General features: G+C 37.8%; 1 protein-coding gene across 12 annotated transcripts in view; it reads left to right on the top strand.

Annotated features, from left to right (window-relative positions):
• Positions 1-22,266, top strand: part of fto (FTO alpha-ketoglutarate dependent dioxygenase) — a 377,466-nt gene that overhangs the window by 88,712 nt on the left and 266,488 nt on the right. For 10 of the 12 annotated variants that reach the window (XR_010020292.1, XM_063066847.1, XM_063066846.1 and 7 more), the window contains 2 exons: positions 7,912-7,991; positions 15,959-16,102. Coding sequence is in view for 11 of the 12 variants with exons in the window: in XM_063066847.1 (XP_062922917.1) it covers positions 7,912-7,991; positions 15,959-16,102 (224 nt within the window). In the remaining variant the exon portion in view is untranslated. The remainder of the gene's footprint in view (positions 1-7,911; positions 7,992-15,958; positions 16,103-22,266) is intronic. The other 2 variants (XM_063066848.1, XM_063066854.1) reach the window with 1 other exon arrangement.

The following is a 22,266-nucleotide window of genomic DNA, read 5'->3' as shown; positions in this document are numbered from 1 at the left end:
TCTGAAGCTTTGACTGTTTCCTCTTTTCCATTGATGATGCCTAACCTGCTGAGTTCCTCCAGCATTTTGTGTGTGTTGTTTTGGATTTCTAGCTTCTACAGATTTTCTCATACTTGCAATTCAAAAGCTATGTTTATTTGTCTGTGGTTCTGTTAGTCCTTGTTCACCTTTATGACTAATTGAAAATTTAAATTCAAAGATAGAGGTAAACTAAATATAGACTTGTACTTGATATTACAACTGTAAACCATTCGGTCTCATGTTCCAGAAGTGAACTTTAGAAATATATAATAATGCTTTCAGACTGTTATTTCTTTGGCAATATGACATATCTCCTTCTCACGTGCTTCATCCCTATTTTGACCTTTTTTTTTGGACTAATTCAACTGAGAGTGATACTGGAGAATTCTTTTCGAATTGGCTACCCTTAATTTTCTTTCTAAGTCAACAGACACCTGAAGCACTCACTGTTTGAAATATTTCTAACACCATTGAATAAGTCGGTATTTGCCAAAAGTTGTCCAGAGTAATTCACACACTGGGTCAATGCACAGTCAATTTTTAACTATGTAATACTAATCTATTTAATAAAACATTACACACACAGCCATGTGCTCAGTGACGTCAATGGGCAATGAATCCTTTTTTGCTGATATCACAATTGAAGGTTTTTTGGGGTGAAAATGGTGAAAATTCTTTTCAAACTAAATTCAGAACTACCCAGTAAAATACATTTTCAAATAAATGTCAGTACCTAAATCACGATTAATCTTTAAATTCAAAGTGTTAAATCAGCACATACAGACATTTGAACAGATGGGTATTTTGGTATTTAATAAAGTTGGCAATTGGAGAATATATTTTGAAGAAAATATTTTGAAGAAACAAACAATGAACTATTCCAATCCTGAACTCTTAATTCACAGTTATTGTATTGTGTTTCCTCTTCTAATCACAACTGTATTGCCCTAGAAGAGTGCAGTTACACTCCACTCTTCAAGAAGGGAGAGAGACAAAAGAAAGGAAACTATAGGCCAGTTAGACTGGCCTCAGTGGTTCGGAAAATGGAGTCAATAGTTAAGAATGTGGTTTCGGAGTACGAGGAGGCATATGATAAAATAAGCCATAGTCGGCATGGTTTCCTTAAGGGAAAATCTTGCCTGACAAATCGGTTGGAATACTTTGAAGAAATAACAAACATGATAGACAAGGGAGAGTTGGTTGATGTTGTGTACTTGAATTTTCAGAAGGTGTTTGCAAGGTGTCACAGATGAGGCTACTTAACAAGGGCCCATGGTATTACAGGAAAGGTACTAGCATAGATAGAGCAGTGGCTGATTGGCAAGAGGCAAGAAGTGGGAATAAAGTGATTCCTTTCTGGTTGGCTGCCGATGACTGGTGGTGTTCTACAGAGGTCTGTATTGGGACCACTTAGTGTTATATGTCAAGATTTGGATGACCCCGGAATTGGAGGCTTTGTAGCCAAGCTTGCAGGTGATACAAAGATAGGTGGAGGGGCAGTTAGTTTTGAGGAAGCAGAGAGGCAACAGAAAGACTTAGGTTAGGAGAATAGGCAAAGAAATGGCAGATGGAATACAGTTCAGGAAGTGTATGGTCATGCACTTTAGTAGAAAAAATAAAAACATGGGCTACTTTCTGAATGGAGGGAAAATTCAAAAATCAGAAGTGTGAAGAGACTTGAGAGTCCTCATGCAGAATTCCCTAATGGGTTAATTTGCAGGTTGAGTTGGTGATGAGGAAGGCAAATGCGATGTTAGCATTCATTTCAAGAGGACTAGAATATAAACTGGACAGGGCATCAAAGGGTATGGGGAGAAGGCAGGGGAGTGGAGATGACTGGAAGAATTGGATCAGCCTCTGGGTGAATGGTGGAGCTCGATGGGCTGAATGGCCTACTTCTGCTCCTATATCTTATGGTCTAAAAGCAAGAATGTAATGTTGAGGCTTTATAAAGCATTGGTGAGACCTCACTTAGAGTATATTGAGTAGTTCTGGGCCCCTTAACTCAGAAAATGTGTGCAGACATTGGAGAGAGTTCAAAGGAGGTTCACAAAAACTATTCTGGTATTGAGAAGCATTTGATGGCTCTAGGCTTCAACTCACTGGAATTCAGAAGACTGAGTGGTGACCTCATTGAAACCTATTGAATGTTGAAAGGCCTTGATAGCCTGGATGTGGAGAAGATATTTCCTATGGTGGGGGAGTCTCAGAATAGAGAGGCATCTTTAGAATGGAGATGAGGACATTTTTTAACCAGTGAATCTGTGGAATTTTTTGCCACGGGCAGCTGTGGAGGCCAAGTCATTGGGTATATTCAAGGCAGAGGATGATAGATTCCTGATTAGTCAGGGCTTAAAGGGATATGTAGAGAAGGCAGGAGATTGGGGCTGAGAGGGAAAATGGATCAGCCTTGATTATATGGTGGAGCAGACTCAATGGGCCAAAAGACCTGATTCTGTGTTATGGTCTTAGATGTATCTTGTATCACAACTATGTTATAAACAGCATCCATCATAAAGTACCCCCACCATCCAGGACATGCTCTCTTCTTGTTGCTGCCATCAGGAAGGAAGTACAGGAGCCTTGATTCCCACCCCACCACTGAACTGATTCCACAAACTATAAACTCATTTTTAAGGACTCTACAACTCATGTTCTGAATATTGCTTGCTTCTTAATTAATTAATTATTTTCCTTTTTTGTATTTGCATGGTTTATTGTCTTTTGCACATTGGTTGTTTGTCTTTGCAGTTTTTCATTGATTCTACTGTGTTTGTATTTACTGTGAATGCCTGCAAGAAAAATGAATCTGATGGTAGAATATGGTAATAAATTTGACAATAAATTTACTTTGAACTTTTAACTTTGATATAGAAGTAAACTAATTTTAAAATTATTGTTTGTAATTTCCCAAATAAACAATAATATTCAGTTCTAGTAAGTTTTATATTGGCCCTTAAGCTGTTTTTGCTTAAAACATCATTGTTTAATCTGAATCATGCCTCAGAATTTCCGTACAAATGGAAATGTTTGACTGTAGTACCTGTTTCTAAACAGTGAAGCTTGGTTGCCTTCTTTACTATGTTATTTCCCTGTAAGTTATTTTATTTAATATCTAACTGAACATAGCAACTTAGGAGTTAAGGGAAAGCGTAGATGCCAGAAGAATGGTTTATTTGACAAATATGTGTTTTAATACTAGGATTAGATTGAAGATCGTTGGGAGCTAAATTAAAGAAGCCGTTGCATCTCTGCACATCACCATTTTGGCAGTCTACGTGAGAAAGATTTTCTTCTCAGTAATGCAAGATAACTAACGGTGAACTGTTTTACCGCTGTTTTCCACAGATAAAGATTAGAATTCCTGATACATACATTAATTATTACAACCCATTTGCCCCGTGTAATAGTTTGTTAATACTGAATGTAAAAAAAGTCAATTTTACATCATGTTAACATAATGAAATTTAGTAGAAGACACTAAGTGCAATCGAAAAATAACTGCCCATCACATTAACTTGTCAACATCTTCAGCAGCTCTTGATGTGGAATTATGTTATTTCTATGTAATGCCCTGGTTCACATAGAAACATAGAAAACCTACAACACAATGGAGGCCCTTCGGCCCACAATGTTGTGCCGAACTTACTTACTTTAGAAATCACCTAAGGTTACCCATAGCCCTCTATTTTTCTTAGCTCCATGCACCTATCGAGAAGTCTCTTAAAAGATCCTATCATATCCACCTCCAACACTGCCACCAGCAGCCCATTCCACGCACTCACCACCCTCTGTGTAAAAAAAAACAAACTTGCCCCTGACATCTCCTCTATACCTACTTCCAAGCACCTTAAAACTGCTCTCTCGTGTTAGGCATTTCACCCTTGGGAAAAAGCCTCCAGTATTCACATAATCAATGCCTCTCATCATCTTATACTCCTCTATCATGTCACCTATTATCCTCTCTCGCTCCAAGGAGAGAAGGCCAAGTTCACTAAACCTATTCTCACAGGGCGTGCTCCCCAATCCAGGCAACATCCTTGTAAATCTCTTCTGCACCCTTTCTATAGTTTCCACATCCTCCCTGTAGTGAGGTGACCAGAAATAAGCACAGTACTCCAAATGGGGTCAGATATAGTTCATATTTTTTCTGTTATGTTTTTCTGTTCTCTGTGTAAGTTGCTTGTTTGGGTTACTGTTGAAGATAAAAGATAGGAGAAATGTATGCCATCCAATGGGGATGAACAGATTCAGGGGAGGTTTCTCTGGTGAGGGGCACTAAAGTTGGGCTTTGGGCTTTTGAGAGGGGAGAAGAGAGAAGACGCCAGAGAGAAGAGGTCAGAGAAGTCAACCCAGAGTGGGGTGGGATTCATTGAAGCCCGGGGAGATCGAAGGAGGATCGGCGAAGGGGAAACCGTGAGCTCCAACATATGCATAGAATAGTACAGCACAGTACAGGCCCTTCGGCCCACAATGTTGTGCCGACCCTCAAACACTGCCTCCCATATAACCCCCCACCTTAAAGTAGTCTCTTAAATTTCACTAGTGTATCTGCCTCCACCACTGACTCAGGCAGTGTATTCCATGCACCAACCACTCTCTGAGTAAAAAAACCTTCCCCTAATATCCCCCTTGAACTTCCCACCCCTTACCTTAAAGCCATGTCCTCTTGTATTGAACAGTGGTGCCCTGGGGAAGAGGCACTGGCTATCCACTCTATCTATTCCTCTTAATATGCACATTAGACTGTTACATTTAAAATGGGCCCTTTCCTTTTTTTTGTTTTTTCTTTACTAACCCTTAAGTCAAATTAAAAATTATGAAGCTAAATCTTTTAATTGTATGCAGTGTACTGTCTGTTATTTCATGGTACTGATTTGTAACGGGATAACAAGTCACACAGCATCTACACAAACAGGGGGATTTGTGGGGGTGGGGGGGGGGGGTTTGCGCTTCGATCTCTCATGTTTAACAGGGCCAGAGGGTGTCTTCCCTAGACTTGCGCAGCTGACGGAACCGGAGTGTTACATATATATTAAATTATACTGACAAAATAGTTCAGCTTTATTAACAAAATTAATAAAGCTGAACTATTTGTAAACTGCAAACTAGTGCTATAAATTAATTTTTGTGCTGTAATTATAAATGGTCACAGTTGAAAGTGTGAAGAGTAAAGGAAAAAGAGAAATAATTACTGGATCATTCTTCCTCACTACACTGAATATTTCTGAATACAGGATACCCTGTTACCAGCTTTTCATTGTAACTGATGAAACCACCTGGTTTCCTTGGCTGCATAAGTCCAGGGAAGACAACCTCTGACCCTGCCAAACTTGTGAGATTGAGGTGCTCTCCCACCCCAAACCCCTGTTTGTGTGGATGCTGTGTAATTTGCAACCCTGGTACAAATTCGTGCTACGAAATAACAAGACAGTACACCACATACAACTAAAAGATTATATTTAATTTGACTAAAGGGTTAGCAAAGAGAATGAACAAAAGAAAAAGGCCTATTTTAATGAAACAGTCAAATGTGCACAAGTTGGAGCTCAAAGTTTCTCCATAGTCATCGATTCTCAATTGATCTCACCCCTGGCTTTGTCAAATCATGATCCCATCTTCCCTCTTCATCTCCTCTCGAAAAAAGGCCCCAAGCGCAACCTTAGTGTCCCTCACCAGAGAAACCTCCCCTTAATTCGACCATCCTAATTAGATAACACACATTTCTCCTCATCTCTTATCTTCAACACCCAAACAAGCTGAAAACAGAACAGACTGCTCTTACAGAACTGCTAAATGAAATACATATAGCATAACAGTAAAACTATGAACCAGGGCATTACACTGAAAACCTATTTTCTACAATTTGGTAACACTGGATTGCAAATTTTTTCAAAGGTGTTGCTACCTCAGAATTTTTTTTTGTTTATGATAGACCATTTGAAGTTGAATACAGATATAATTTCAGACTATTTGTATCACGTAGGAATTGGGAGAAATAGAAAATTAACCTTTATTGAATTATAATACGTTTAATTGCACAATAGTGCTGATGCTTGCAACAGTTCAACTAAGCTAAAATATTTTGTTGATGATTTTCATTTGTACTCAGTGTCTGAGGCTTCTCACTTAAGAGTCCAACAATAATCAGCCAGCATTGATGGATTCCAGTTTCCCTGATACAGTTTCTCCATGACCGCAATGTCCTGGTGAAACCTTTCACCATGCTCGTTACTGACAGTGCCAAGATTTGCAGGGAAGAAGTCTAAGTGGGAATGCAGAAAATGAATCTTTATTGACATGTTGCACTTCATGGTTTTGTATGTTTGAAGCATGTTGTCAACCAGCAGCATGTAGTTTAGTGCTCTGTAGTTGCCAAGAAAATTTTCAACAAAGTCCTTGAATGCTTTCCATGCAATTTTCTACGGACACGCTAGAAGTTCTTCAAATTGCCTGTCATTGATAACCTATTTGGTTTGTGGACAAACAAAAATACCTTCCTTAAACTTGGCATTATTTATTCTGGGAAACATCTGTCTCAAATATCGAAATCCTTCACGGAAATGTTTGTGCCTGGTGAGTGCAGATTCCATCCTTGCAGTCTTGAACCCAGTAATTCTGCATTGCTTTTTGACAAACCCAAGTCTCTGACCTGGTTATTTAACTCAGATTGAGTTATCTGATGAGGCTCACTCAACATAAGGGGTTTAAAATCTGTATCAGTACAGTGTTGTTTTCCATTCCTGGCTTGTGCATCATGGCATCCTTATCTGCCTCCTCTGGACTCCATGTCTGTGGTGGCTTTGGTACTGAAAGGCTATCATCATGTGGCACAGAACTCATGGCCGAAGGGAGATTGGAGTATTAAATGGATTTCTTGTTTTTGGCGGAGAAACCAGACATACTGGTCAGCCAGACTGTAATTATCTGTCACATAATCCTTCTGCTCTCGCCATATCATCAGGACAGCAAATGGCATTGACTTCAGGTGCCTCTGAATCAAGCATTAAGATCGACAGTGCAAGCTACGTAACAAATATGAGGAGCCCAGGCTTTTTCTTGGTCGACAATTTTACATCCAAAATGGAGATCATAGGCTTTCTTAATAAGAGGAGTCATGCCCTCTTATTTAAGCTCGTACTCACCACAAATATAACAATGTATCACAGTTGTTTCATCAGAGTTGAGACATTTTGCTATCACAAATACTCCTGAAAATACAATTACTTTATTATAATGAGTACACACAATATGCTATGCACGTACATCATGTACATGATCGCAAACCGATCTACATGTAAACACAATACATAGAACAGTGTGTGCGTGATGCCTTAATAGCCTTTCTAAAATCTGTCCTGCCATGAAGCATCCGCCCTGCCGATGTATGCCTAGCATGCTGGGACAAGATGCTAGAAAACTTTTCAGCTTACGTTGTGGGCAACATTTTAATTGACTTGAATTATGAATTGAAATAACAAATATAGGCTATTTTAAAACAATGATACATGAGTGGCAAATTTCATGGTGATTTTCATGATCAGCAGCCCAAAATCCATAAGAAGCACCCAAAAGTATTGAGGAAGCAAAATCGTTGTTGTCCAGTGTAATTGATAAACTGCCGTCATGAAATTAAGGATCAATTTAAAGATGAACATCTTATCTTAACTTCATGCCTGCAGTCAGTTCTGAACATTTTCATCTGATTTCCTTCTAACACTGATCCTACAGGTTCTGGTACATAGTGAAGTATGAATCAAGAAGTACAAGTCTTATTTGATTGGTTGGTCGTGTGCATTGTACAGTACCTAATTTTCTATCTTCAAAGATTATCATGTTCAATATTTTTACATGGATTAAATATGATTGTGGCTTATAATCTGTTCTTAGATGATTTTAATATGACCCATCAACATTGTGTGCTGTCTGGAATGCAGGCTCGATTCAGCTCTACACACAGAGTAGCGGAGGTAAGATTACACGTTAAATTGTAATTGGTATATTTGTACTCTATTACTAATTTTTTTTAAACCTGTTAACACAATTATCAGAGTTGAGCACCATATGAATATTAAAAGGTACATGTACAGTCTGCAGTTCTGAAGAATTTTCCCTCTCTGAACTATTATGACCCAATACACTATAAACTGAAAATTGAATAAAAGATTATTTTGATACCCAGGTGCTTTGTTCAAGATTAAATTATTATATTTTATATGTATGTCACTGAACATGTGACCCAATAAAGCTAGATCAGCTATTTGTTAAATCTATGTTAACATACCTTACTTTTGATTAAACTACCCAAAGCAAAGATAGAAAGCTGAGATATAGAAAAATACTTTTAATGTATTTATGACAAGAATAAAATAATGTTTCCTTAATATTCATTTCTATTTGGCTTATAACATTAAATTTTACTGTGTGATAACTAGAACTAAAGGCTAAATTAATTTTTTGGATGGCTTCTGAATCAAGCAATTAAAAGGGATGCTTGGTTTCCATACAATGTTCTCAATTTGAGGGCTAAGTCATTCTGATGATCCCTCATAAACAGCGTCATTAAGTGGCCTGTTGTTGTGTACAAAATTATTAAAGTGCGTAGTAAGAACTGTTTCTTCATAGCAGTGGTATAGAAAGCTAGGAACATAATCTTAAGATGAGGAGATGGAGTTTAGAAGAGATCTGGAATTTTTTGTTTCACCCAGAGGATGTTGGGTATCTGAAATGTGTTGTTGAAGGGTTGATGGAAGCAGAGAATTTTAAAACATTTTAAGAAGTATCTTGGTAAGCACTTGGTAGAGGTGGCTAAAAACCAAGTGCTGGGTAATGGGGTTAGTAGAGAGGATATTTAATGGTTGGCATAGATATGGTGGTTCGGAGGACTTGATTCTTTGGTATGATTCCGTTGGAGTCAAATAAAAGCATATTTACTCCTCTCAAAGCAAGATGAGCTTTCTTTTGCTGTAAATCCTTGTGAATTTCAGCTACAACCTGACCAAAGCAAGAGTTTCATGACTTTGTGATTCAATGACAATGATCCTCTAATGGAATTAAGGACATTAAGGTTGTTATTTGCACCACTAATGGTAGGTAAATAATTATAGAGACCTTGCAGCAGACTTGAGAGCTGCTAACTAAAAATAGCAATAGCAGACCAACCCAGATTGCTGCAATGTTTCCAGAGCTTCGGTTCTCTGACTCGAGAAAAGGGGTGAATATAATCTCTTGCTGCCTCTGATTACTTGTGCTAAATTGCCATAGCAACCCCTCAGTTCATAATCCATGTATCTCTCAACACTTGTGCATAATTTTCCTGCCATCAGATTGGGGCATTGAATCAACTTTCTCTTACTTTCATCTTACATCCTCATTGGTTGCTAATTTTAGCTGGTAATATTTGGAATGCACTTCAATCTTCTGCCATGACTGTCCAAACTATGTTAATAGCTTGTTTCTTTTTCCCTCTCACCATGATGCACCACAAATTTGGCAACTCCCTTTTTATTACAAGTACTACGCAATGCTTCACTTGTAGTCTTTTACTAATTCAAAACACCGCCAGAAAGGGGGTGGGGGGGAACAGGTGGAGAAAGAATGAATGACAACTTGTCAAGCATCAGTGACTGTAGCCTTGTTCAAAAACGTGCCTGCTTATTACTTTTACCTACAACTTTATCTCAGACAATTATCTTTAAGATAATGTTACAACATAGTTTGCTGTAAGTTCTCTCCCACTGTTATCTTATGCTCTAACTTGTGCTTTCTCCCTTTTTTTCCTAATCCAAATTTATGCCTTGCACCTTGAAAAATAGGCTTACTACAGTGGTGGTTCTAAAATAAATGATAATGGTCAGCTGTCTTTGAATGTACTTGCTTAGAAACTGAAATTCCAATCATGAATTACAGGCCAAACAGAAGAATCAGAAAGCACATATAGAAAGTGCAGCCTGGATGACTGTTCTCAAGAGGACAAATTGAGCCTTTCCATTGACAAGAACATAGAAGCAACTTGATGGGAAAGATACTGTTTGACCACCAGCTGGTGTTCAATATATTTGACAGCCTAATTTGGAATTGAAATTTTCAAATCTGAGCAGTCCACCTCCGGTAGAGACAGTTAAAATTGGCCCCAGTGTGAACCTCAAATAATTACAATCTGAATATGGAGGTCAACTTACTTGCATCAAATAAATTCTTCACAGGATCATTTCACCAAAATAACTGAAGGCGATTTAGTGTTCAACTTTGACATTTAAGTGCCAGGAAAATTAACTGAATAGAGTTTGTATAGATTATGAATGATATTGAAGTCTGTTTTAACTGGTAAACGCAAAGTTCAAGAAAGTGGTTACTTTTAAAATAATCAAACTATCTTCAAATGAGCTTCCTTATTTACTGTTATAAAAACCTTAAATTCTTAACCTCAACTGGAAATATTTTATCTTGAATTTCAAGTTGAATATGCTAAGTTCAAAGTAAATTTATTATCAAAGTACGTGTACTTCACCATGTACAACGCTGAGATTCATTTTCTTGTTGGCATACTCAATAAATGTACAGAATAACAACCATAACACAACCAATGAAAGACTGCTCCAACTTGGGCATTCACCAGTGTGGAAAAGTCAACAAACTTTGAAAAAGGAAGAAATAATAATAACAAATAAATCAGCAGTAAATATCAAGAACATTAGAAGAAGTCTCCTTGAAAGTAAGTCCATTGGTTGTGGGTGCATTTCAAAGATGGAGAAAGTGAAGTTGAGTGAAGTTATCCTCCTTGACTAAAAGCCTGATGGTTGAGGGGTAGTAACTGTTCCTGAATCTTATGTGTGAGTCCTGAGGCTCCTGTACCTACTTAGTGTAGTAGAGCAACATTTTAAAAAATCATATTTAGTTCCTGTAAATAATGTAGAACAGGCCTCTTTGACCATCATGTACAAAGTAATTTACTAATAATTCTCTTTTAACCGTCTCTTTAAAGAAAATAATGGTTGCTTATGTAAAAGAGATTCTTTGATAATTTGGGATTTATCTCCTCTAAGTATCTGTTGTTTCGTTCATAATCTTTCTTTTTGGACCTCACCTTTCAATTTCCTTCAGGGCTATTCATTTTTCTTTAAGGAGTGAGCCCAAAAATACCTTGTGTTTGTGATTAGTTAGTTTCTGGACCTCCCAGTCACTTCCAACAAATCAGATCTGGTGCTTTCTGGTAGAGAGACCAAGAAAGTTTTTCATGGGTGCTAATTACGATGGCCCTCAGACCTGTCGAAGTGTTGTGGCCATTTTTGGAGCCTCTTTTGTTGCAAGTTGTTCAGTAGGTCTGTGGAAAACATTAAGGCATTTGTGAGATCCATAACAGCTTCACTGGATGTATTTAATTTTAATGTATGCTTGGTATGGTCACAAATGCACACTGCACTAGTAAAAACCTCTCCCCATATCAAATTGACTGAGCTGTCTAAGAATTTTGTTTTAATAATTTTACCCTTCATCCTTATAACATCTGGTGAATAGAAATGTAGCTTGTTCACTCTTTCCACATTTGACAGACGGAGCTGCTATATGTGGAAAGAAACAGCTCTGGAAATCTTTTAGAGGTATACAAAATTATTAAGAGAATAGATCGGATAAATGCATGCAGGCTTTTTCTCCTCAAGTTAGAGGAGTCTAGTACTAGAGGTCATAGTTTTAGGGTGAAAGGTGAAATATTCCAGGGGAATATGCAGGGAAACTTCTTTATTCAGAGGGTGGTACGAATGTGGAATGAGCTGCCGGTGGTAATAGTAGATACAGGTTTGTTTGAAACCTGGGATCCATGGACCCATTGCTTGATGGTATTGGTCCATAGCGTAAAATGTTGGGACCCCCGCTTAAGAGAAGTTTGGATAAGTGCACAGGTGGGAGGGTTTTGGAGAGATATGATCAGGGTGCAGGTAGTTGGGAGTAGACAGAAGATCAAGTCAGCAAGAAGTGGATGGGATAAAGAGCCTGTTTCTATTCTGTAGTACTCTATGACCTCCAATCCCAGGGAAGTATTTGGTGAATTTTTGTTGCACTCTCTCTTTAACAAGTACATTTTTTATTTTTTTTAAGTTAAGACTCAGGTACAATACTCCAGATGTAGTCTGGACAACCCCAGTATTAGTGTAGAAGATATCTTTAAATTTCTACACAAAACTTCCAGAAACAAAAACCAAATGTGCCATTTGTCTTTCTGGTTACTTCCTGCAGTTTCAAGTTAGCTCTGTGATAAATACATGGAACCCCAAGTTTCTTTGAATGGGATATTTGCTCATCTCTCATGTTTAAAAGAATATTTGGGATATTTTCTACCAAAGTGAGTAAATGAGGGGTTAACCGTTGAAAGAGACATTAAACCGAGGTCCTAACTTACCTTTCAAGATTAATGACTCAAGTTTATTTGTCACGTGTACATCAAAACATACAGTGAAATGCCTGTGGGTGTACTAAGGTCAGTGTCACCACATACACAGCACACCCACAGTGCTCTAGAACAGCACAGAACACAACAAGAAACAAACAACAGCAGCCAAAATAAGCCCAGTATTTCCCTCCTTCTCTCCCTCTCCCATGCCCATACATATACCTTGTTGATGGCTTTCCTTCAAAAAGAGCATGGGATTTTCCTGGAATCGTGATCAATGATTATCCCTCAATTTACGTCATTGAAACAGGTTATCTGGTCATTCACCTTGCTACATGTGAAAGTTTGCTGTACACCATTTTTCTGCTGCATTTCCTATATTAAAAAAAATTGCATCTGCAAACCACTGTTTTCTGAAAGTTCATGATGTTATAAAAGATACCATATAAATGCATGTCTCTGTTTGCTTTAGTACACTTTTGTTTTATTGTGGTTAAAGAAAGAGAGATGTGAGCTATCTTGTTATGATGTAAGGATACCTGAGAAGTTACCTGCTAATGTTATGATATACAGATACTTTATGCCTACAAATGAGAAACTGAGTGGGGGGGGAGGGGGGAAGATCATGTAGATTGCTTCCTCATGCAGGTTTATTTATCTTTTGTAGGTCTAATCTGGAAATAATTTCTTTCTTTTGATAGTCAACAAAAAAGCATCAATTGAGGGATGTGATAGTTGATTAGTAGAGGGTCCATGACTAAAATAAAAATGCTGGTGGTACCCAGCAGGTCAGGCCACATCTGTGACAGGAGAAGCAGTTCACATTTCAGGTTGGAGACTGTTCTTGGAACTAAAGGTCTATGATTTTGTTTTGATCTGAAGCCATTCACTTTGTGATATTCCATCTTTAGTAAATCGTTTTGCAATTAGGATGAGAAAGACTTGGGAATGCTGACAGAGCAGAATTTTGTTGTTAAATTATTAGAATAACCTGTAGCATAGTTTTCCAAATGTTAATTCTGGTTGTTAGAAGTTTGTGGGGAAAACTGAAATAGTATAATGATCCTTTCACTTTAAACGTGATGGTGATTATTTTGTGCCACTTCCAAAGGCATTATGAGTATAAGAGTGGAGAACACATTTTTTTACTTAAGAGCATTTGTTCTTGGTGCCAACCTGATGATAAATTATCTTTTTTTTGAAAAAGAGTTTATAACTTGTTAAAGTTAGATCTTAATTCTCAATCTCATACATAGCTACTCCTGTACCAGTATGTTAATTGATGGTGGTAATAAATGCTTTCTTTTATGGATTGCCAACTGGAAACTGTTTTAGTCAGTGTTAGAATTAACCAGATTTCTGTGTGAACTGCAACCAAAGTGATCTTGATCGTTCAAATTTATGCTAAGATTTTTAAATATGTATGATACCTTGAATGTCATTTTATTTGAACTTTAACACTTTATAATTAATTTGCTGAGGAATAACACCATGCTGTGTCAATACCCTGTTTCAATTATGTCTTAATGAGTTGTTATGCACTCATAACCCAGAGCCTGTTCCTTTGATGTTTTGATTTTTTCCAGCAATCCAAGTTTTTATATGAGAACCTGGAGTGCAGAGCTTGATGAAACTTAGTTCATCACAAGCAATACAAGTTGGAAAAAATATAAATAAATAATGTAGTGCATAAATACTTGAATGTGGCCTCTAACAAGCAATAGCTACAATTGTCTTACAATTCAATGGTGTAGCAAACTATAGGACAACTTTTGTGCAGTTTAGAGGAGTCAGTGAACCTTGAGATTGTGTAAATGTCTTCAATATATTTCTATTGTTGGAATCATTTACTCTTTATAAAATGTTACAGCACATTGGAAAGCACATGGCCCACTGCACCTGCATTCGTTTTCTGAAAGCACCATCTGTGTATTCCAGATGGATGTGAGTTTTCCTTCCATGACTTTCATCATGAAATCCATTTAATTCTGTGTCATCTTTTCATATCTGGTCTTAACTTTTTAGTAACTTCTTTGCAGTCTTCACATTATCTCGAAGTCAAATGGCTTCACATGGCTTTGTGACCTGTACTGAACAAAAATGTAAAATCATCTCATTAAACCTGAACCTAATCTTCCATCTTGTGTTTAGATACTCCAGTTATTGTCTTTAATCTACCTGTCCTCATTCCACACTGGTATGAGCAGTACATCTCACATGACAGCCCATATCTCTTTATATTTTCCTTACTTTCCATCTAAGAGTGGTCCTGATGAATCTCTCACCCCAAAACATTCTCTTTATTCCTTCAGCATTTTGTGTGTGTGTGTTACTCTAGATTTCCAGCATCTACTGAATCTTCTGTGTTCCTTGTTTTCTTTTGTCTTTCTACTCCGTTTTGTAAAAGTATCTAGAAAGCTGATTATTTTAACTAAGCTTTTATGAATTAATATCTTTTTTATCTATTTAAATGATATTTTCCCTTCCACACTGCAATGACCAAGATTTTATAGAAATATGCAAATTATTGGTTAATGATGACAGGGCTCTTATGGGAAACATAAGCAGTGAATGAACAACTACCTGGCCCATTAAGTAAGGCTCATTCAATGTTTTTGATATTAGGAAATTTGAACTGATTCCAAGGCCATGGAATTTCCTGGCAGAGACAAGAATATTGAAAAGGGAAAAAGTGCACTAAATTAGGACAGACATTGCTGGGTATATCCGATGTTCTTTCTTCACAATTGCCTCTGCTTCAATCATGTCTTTTACAGAAGGAGATCTGCTAACCTTATGAATCCTAATTCCAAAAATGTGGTTGACTTTTGTTTTACTATAGCGGTAAAAAAGGGATAGACAATAAGTGCCAGCTTGGTTAGCTATATCAATGTATTTAAAAACAAAAGTGACTGGCATCTATCAGGAAAAAAATGGGAATAAACGTTTTGGTTTTTAAAAGGGATGTGAGATATGAAATTGAATCAAATAATATGCCAAGCTTGATTCTGATTCTGAAAAGGCCAAACGAAATGGGAAAAAGTACCAAAACTGGAAAATATAGCCAAGGCTAAAACTGATGACTTTGGTCTCAATGTTCACCTGGAAAAAAGTTGACTCCTACAGCATTTAGTATCAGATCACAAATGGGAGAGCATTTCAAAATGCATTGGTTATATAATTTAAAAAATGGCGCATGCTTCAGTACTTGAAATTTTATAAAACCCTCCACTTAAATAGTAATGTAAATAGGGAATGGTATTAATGTCATTAAGTGAACAGAATACAGCAAACAGCTGTTCATAAAATACATCTGAACTAGGACTAAACTGTCAGAGTTTTTTTTTAATCTGCTTCTTGTTTTCTGCATTATTGTTCTCGGAGGTAATATTTTGTCATCATGATTTTACTGGATGTGATAACTGCCTCTGGCCAAATGACTTTGAAATTATAAGAACACCACAACCAAATTACAAATGAATTCCAAATTTTTTCTCTCAAATGAAGTCAAAATCTAGTTAATGTACAGTGAAATTATGTGCCTTATAGTGTTCAAGTGGTACATTGGACTATATCTTTGGGCGCTGCGATGTAGCCATGAAGAACCTGCAAAAAGATTCAACACTGGGCATTTCCTCCCTAACTTCCTTGAACATTGAATTTGTCAGACAAACAGAAGAGATCCACAATGAGGTAAAAGCTATTCAGGATATATTAACTTTTCCTCGATTACGTACCTAATAACTGTCTGCAATATATTAAATTGATTGTGTTTCAATGTACTAATCTACTCAGCTGTCCAGACACGGATTGTCAAATGACAACGAATATTGTACACACACAAATAATTTCTTCAAGGTTTAAGAAATATGGTTGTATTAAAGCCAAGAGTAAATCCTCAGTATGAAACTGAGACGATTCAGAGACCGAGCTAATGGTTGTTAAAGTGATTTAGAAATTAAATGTTGAGTTATGTACATGCAGAAACAACAGCCTTGATTTTAACCTGTGAGGAAATGTGATGTTCATGGACCACTTTGTGAATCCTTTCACCTACTCTTGTCGCTTGAGCCCCAAATTTTTTTTTGTTCCTGTAGCACAGAAACGTTATTTCAGCTAGGTGAAGTCACTGCTGGGAAATTGAAAGGATAGCTCACAGTAGAGGGGTAGCTTTAGTTTGAGGCACCTGAGATTTCAAGAAATAAGCCTTTCAAAAGTAAAATTAAAATTTACCTTGTTTATTTTCAGCCACCATCTTGCTTGTGGCTAGATTAAACATTGAATTTGATGAATGAGTGGCATTTTATTGGTCTTCAGTTAAAATTCTATATGGTTTGGATGGTGACAGCACTTTTGTGAAAGAGTAGCAAGATAATTCATTTTCATGGAGATGAATGGCTATGATAGAGAAAGGTAACATTAATTTACATTTTTAAAACTTGTTTTTAATTGAGTACAGGTTGACCTTCACAAATCTGACTACCTGTAATCCGGTTCCTTCGATAATCCAGCACTGATTATTCTTAATGTGATCCTTCTGTAATTTGGCATTTTCACTAATCCGGCACTCCTCAGATCCCAATGGTGCCGGTTAGTGAATGTCGACCTGTAATTTAATTTTTAATTATTAATCATTTTAAAAATGGTCAACTCCTGCCCAAGCAAAGTCCTGGACCCACTGCAATTTGCCCATTGCCACAAAAGGTCTACACTGGATTCAGGTTCCTCGGTAGCATTGTGGCTAGTCCTGACGAAGGGTCTTGGCCCGAAACGTCAACTGTACCTCTTCCTATAGATGCTGCCTGGCCTGTTGCGTTCACCAGCATTTTTTGTGTGTGTTGCTTGAATTTCCAGCATCTGCAGATTTCCTCATGTTGTGGTTAGTGTGATGCTATTACAGCTAGGGCGTTTTGGAGTTCAATTCCTGTGCTGTTATGTAAGGAGTCTTTGTACGTCCTCCTCATGGAATGCGTGTTTTTTTTCCTGGGTCTTCCGGTTCCCTCCCACAGTCCAAAGATATAGCAGATATAACTAGTCATTGTAAATTGTCCTGTGATTAGGCTGGTGTTAACCAGGTTTATTGGGGGTTGCTGGGGCGGCGTGGCTTGAAGGTCTGGAAGGGCCTACTCCTTGCTTTATTGTTAAAATAAAAAATAAATCTCACTGGCTCTCCACTCAGCTTTGGATCACCTAGACAGTAACAATATTTATGTCAGTCTGCTGTTTATTGATTACAGTTTAGCATTCAACATTGTATTTCCAGTACTAATCAATAAGCTCCAAAACCTGGGCCTTTGTACCTCCCTCTGCAACTGGATCCTTGACTTCCTCACTGGGAGACCACAGTCAGTGTGGATTAGAAATAACATCTTCTCCTTGCTGACAATCAACGGCACATCTTAAGTATGTGTGTTTAGCCCACTGCACTGCTCTACTCTCTCTAAACCCATGACTGTGTGGCTAGGTACAGCTCAAAGACCAACTATAAATTTGCTGATGACACAACAATTGTTGGCAGAATTTCAGATGGTAACAAGGAGGTCTACAGGAGTGAGATAGATCAGCTGGTTGAGTGATGTCACAACAAGAACCTTGCACCCAACATTAGTAAGACCAAGGAATTGATTGTGACCTTAAAGAAGGAAATGTTGAGTAAACACACACCAGTCCTCATTGAAGGGTCAGCAGTGGAAAGGATGAGCAGTTTCGAGTTCTGGATGTCAACGTCTCTGAAGATCAATCTTAGGCCCAGCGTATTGATGCAATTACAAAGAAGGCACAACAGTGGCTATGTGTCATTAGGATTTTGAGGAGACTTGGTTTGTCATCAAAGACTCTAGTAACTTTCTACAAATGTACCATGGAGAGCATTCTAACTGGTTGCATGGAGGGGCCACCGCACAGGATCAGAAAAAGTTGTGAACTCCGTCAGCTCCATTATGGGCACCAGTCATCGAGGACATCTTCAAAAGGTGATGCCTCAAGAAATCTGTGTGCATCATTAAGGACCCCCATCAATCAGGACATGCCCTCTTCTCATTGCCACCTTCAAGGAGGAGGTACAGGAGCCTGAAGACACACATTCAACATTTTAGGAGCCACTTCTTCCCCTCTCTTCCAAGAGAACCACAACCTTGCAGTAGGGTTTGGCGGCTTGCGTGCCTCAATGACCTGGAGTGCTATATTGGCTGGAGTCAGGGCCTTGTGCTTTAGCTCTTGGTAGGGTCACCCATGCCAAACAGGTCAAAGGGTAGAGGCCAAACTAAGAGTAGTCCACTGGTACTCCAAGTTCCCAGGTTCAGCTCAGGACTAACAATCCTGAATGGCAAAAAAAACATTGTCACGGAAACAGCAATGAAGAATCCTTTTACATCTGTGTGTGACTGTATGGACAGACAGATGGAGGACCTTCATTACTGCCTGAAATCCAGTGGCATAATGGGCAGTAATTTTCTTTCTCTCTGCCATCAGATTTTTGAATAGACATTGAATCCATGTAAACTACCTCACTGTTTTTTCCCTTTTGCACAATGTATTTAATCTATTATATATACAGAACATATCAAAAAGAGAGCAAAAAGATGTATAGTATATTGTTTTATTATTATGCACTGTACTACTGCCACAAAACAATAAAATTTCATGACACACACCAGTGATATTAAAACTGAATCTGAAATGGTGTGATCTTCTCCAACTTGTGTACTTAAGGAATGTGTAGAAGCTTACAATTGAGATTCTTGATGCTGTCCTTTTACTCAATGAAACTTGAATATAATTAATGTTTGGAAATGGATCTTGTGATATAATTCAGGTAACACACTTGCCAATTCATGAAGGCTGTTTTTCCTAATTCAAAGCCACTTAAACATGGTATCATTTGTTCCATGAAAGCTTTCTTTGATGGAGCCGAGGGCAATTTCTACATAATACTATGGCAGAACAGAGGTTTGCTCATATTTGTTTGAGATATTGCAGCACTCAGAACCCTTGGTGCACTTCATTGTCTCAAGGTCTGGAAAGATCTAAAGGAACAAAAATTATTATTTGAAAGGAGCAAGGGGCATTGTCATTGTTGCTTGCAATCAAATAGCTGAAGTTTCAGAAAGAACTTAGTCATTGCCATAGATATGTCTTAACATGAGAACGATGAACTACCCTACTGACTGATGGCCCCTTTGAGTTTTATTTTTTTTCCATGCAAGATTGTATGCCCTTGATTCTATTACAATAAAGTGACAGCATTTTGAACAACTGTAAAGTCAAATAATTCTGCAATCTAAAGTGTTTGAATTTGAACTGCTGCAAATACAACTGTACAAATCATGAGCCTTTTTATATATTGCTCTCTTTAACTTGAATTGAAGTTGGTCCTTGGACAGTGTTTAGAAATATGACAGAGTGCAGAGTTGCACTGAAAGGTCACCAGTTATTTCTGCAGTGTTGGAAATGACAGATTAGCCTGTTGGCTGCGGGTTACCCAGGAGAGTCGCATTTCTTGATTTTTGATTTATTGACTCTTTGTGGCAAGCGATGCATTGTCTTTGGTATATTTTTCTTGACTTTACAATGAATCCTGCTGATAGACTTTGTACAGAAAGCTCTTAATATGTTTGAATAAGCATTCAAATATAGTAAGCTGAAGGAATTATCTAGCATTGAGATTGTCACCGTATTACACTATTACAGAATATGTTATCTGTGTAGGTGGCTGGTGAACATGTGGTCAGTTCTAATTTATAATAAGATATACGATCTGCTATGGTTGATTGATTGGTGGATCACTGAGCCAGCTGGATCATGCTTTCTAGACCCGGCCAACCTGCAGCTCTGGGGTACAGCTAAAACCATGTTAGATATTGATTCCTTTACTCTGTAGTTACCACTATATGGTCCTCTGAAAATTAGCATGTGAACAGTGCACTGTAGTAAAATTTCAGCTGCTTGCATTGAAAGGGATTACGATAGTGAAGTACAAGATATGTTGTGAAAATACTGTTCTGGAAATAGTCACAGCAAGGGTAAAGTATGTTGCAGCTTGTCACAATGGAATGTCAATTCAGCTGATAGTTTTGCAGGTATAAAGGAAATTAAATATGGATTACCTGAGCGGGTGGCCTTCATTCAGCAAGGTTTGTAAATAATTGGCTCAGCATGTCATGTATGCGAAATGCCATGCACTCTTGTATTTGACCTTCGATATTTAATCCTGACTAAAAACTTGAGCTTCTGCCTCTAATCTGATAGAATTGTTGAGAAAAGCATGCTGTGTTTTACAATTCATTCCTGTGAACTCTCACCGGGTAGTGTGATTCAGTGTTTATCTGTATACAGGTTCATTAGCATCCATATTTGTAATTCACCATGTCACACAATCACAGCAGGCAGACAACCTTTTCAAAACTGGACATTGATACTAAAATAGTTTGGTCATGTTTCAAATGATTTGAACTTAATTTGTTCAGTCATTATCCATTCAGTTGGTGATAGAGCGGTTCAAACTGGCAGTATTTAACATCAAATGCATTTTGATAACAGGTGGAAATTGATCCTTTGGCATGCATGGAGTCAACTTCCTTTATTGTTACTAAATGCAATGATTTCTCTAATGTGTATATCATTCGTGTGGGCACGTGGCCAAGTGGTTAAGGCATTTGACTAGCGACCTGAAGGTCATGAGTTCGAGCCCCAGCCAAGGCAGCGTGTTGTGTCCTTGAGCAAGGCACTTAACCACACAGCGCTCTGCGACGACACTGGTGCCAAGCCGTATCGGCCCTTGTCCTTGCCTTGGACAATATTGGTGTCGTGGAGAGGGGAGACTAGCAGCATGGGCAACTGCTGGTCTACCATACAACCTTGCCCAGGCCTGTGCCCTGGAGAGCGAAGACTTTCCAGGCGCAGATACATGGTCTCGCAAGACATACGGATGCCTTACTTTCAAATATCATAATATTATGAGACTGTGCAACTAGTTCCTGACTTCTGAATGTAGGGCAAAACACTCCTTAAGCTGAATTTCAATCGTTTTGTAACAAAAGCAAATTGTTTCTTCAGTGTTCACATATAATAACTTATGGTACAGTGATCCATGTTTCTTCCTTTCAAATTGTAGCCTGTTGTTTGCTATGTCAAAACTTTATACTTCCATGAAGCAAGTCCCAGAAGTTTCTTGATCATTTAGTCTTTAGATTATTAATATATACACAAACTCCACACTCATATTCTCAGTATACACTTGGACTGAAGCAGTGAATTGCTATAGTACTCCTATGACTAGTTGCACATGCCTTTTTGAATTAAAAAGTAACTGCACCTCTCTGCTAATCCTATATAAAAGTTGGATTCTATGGATGTATAGAGGTTGTCATTAATGTGTTAAATGATGCAGAATACATTAGAAGAAGTTTGTCTCCTAATCGCATAACTATTGAAATAATTATATTAACAATTAATAAATAAAAACTGGTCAATTTGATGTATTAACAAACTTTTTAAATACCTTTATTGAGCCAATCTGATGAGCGTAGGGGTGTGTAAGGTATGCTGCTGTTCAATGTTTGATACCAAAATCTTGGTACTACTTAAAAATCAGAGAGAGTGCTAGATTCCAACGGAGAATATTAAAATGGACTGTATCTTTTCACATTTATTCAGATAGTTTTATTATTGATAAATAATGTTTTAGCCAATTGTTTTCAACTCAGTTGCTACTACCTGGTGCTTTTTACCTGTCCTCTAATTCTTGCTGTCAATGTCACTCATGAACTGCCAACCAGGAGATATAGATGAGGCTCCTGTACAATGTATTTTATGAACTCTTGCTAATTGAGTGGTGCAGTAACACAACAGTTAGTGCA

This window comes from Mobula hypostoma, chromosome 14 (assembly GCF_963921235.1).
Source record: "Mobula hypostoma chromosome 14, sMobHyp1.1, whole genome shotgun sequence".
NCBI classification, from domain to species: Eukaryota; Metazoa; Chordata; class Chondrichthyes; order Myliobatiformes; family Myliobatidae; genus Mobula; species Mobula hypostoma.
The sequence above is the reverse complement of the archived record's forward strand: the minus strand, read 5'-3'. Positions and strand labels throughout refer to the sequence as shown.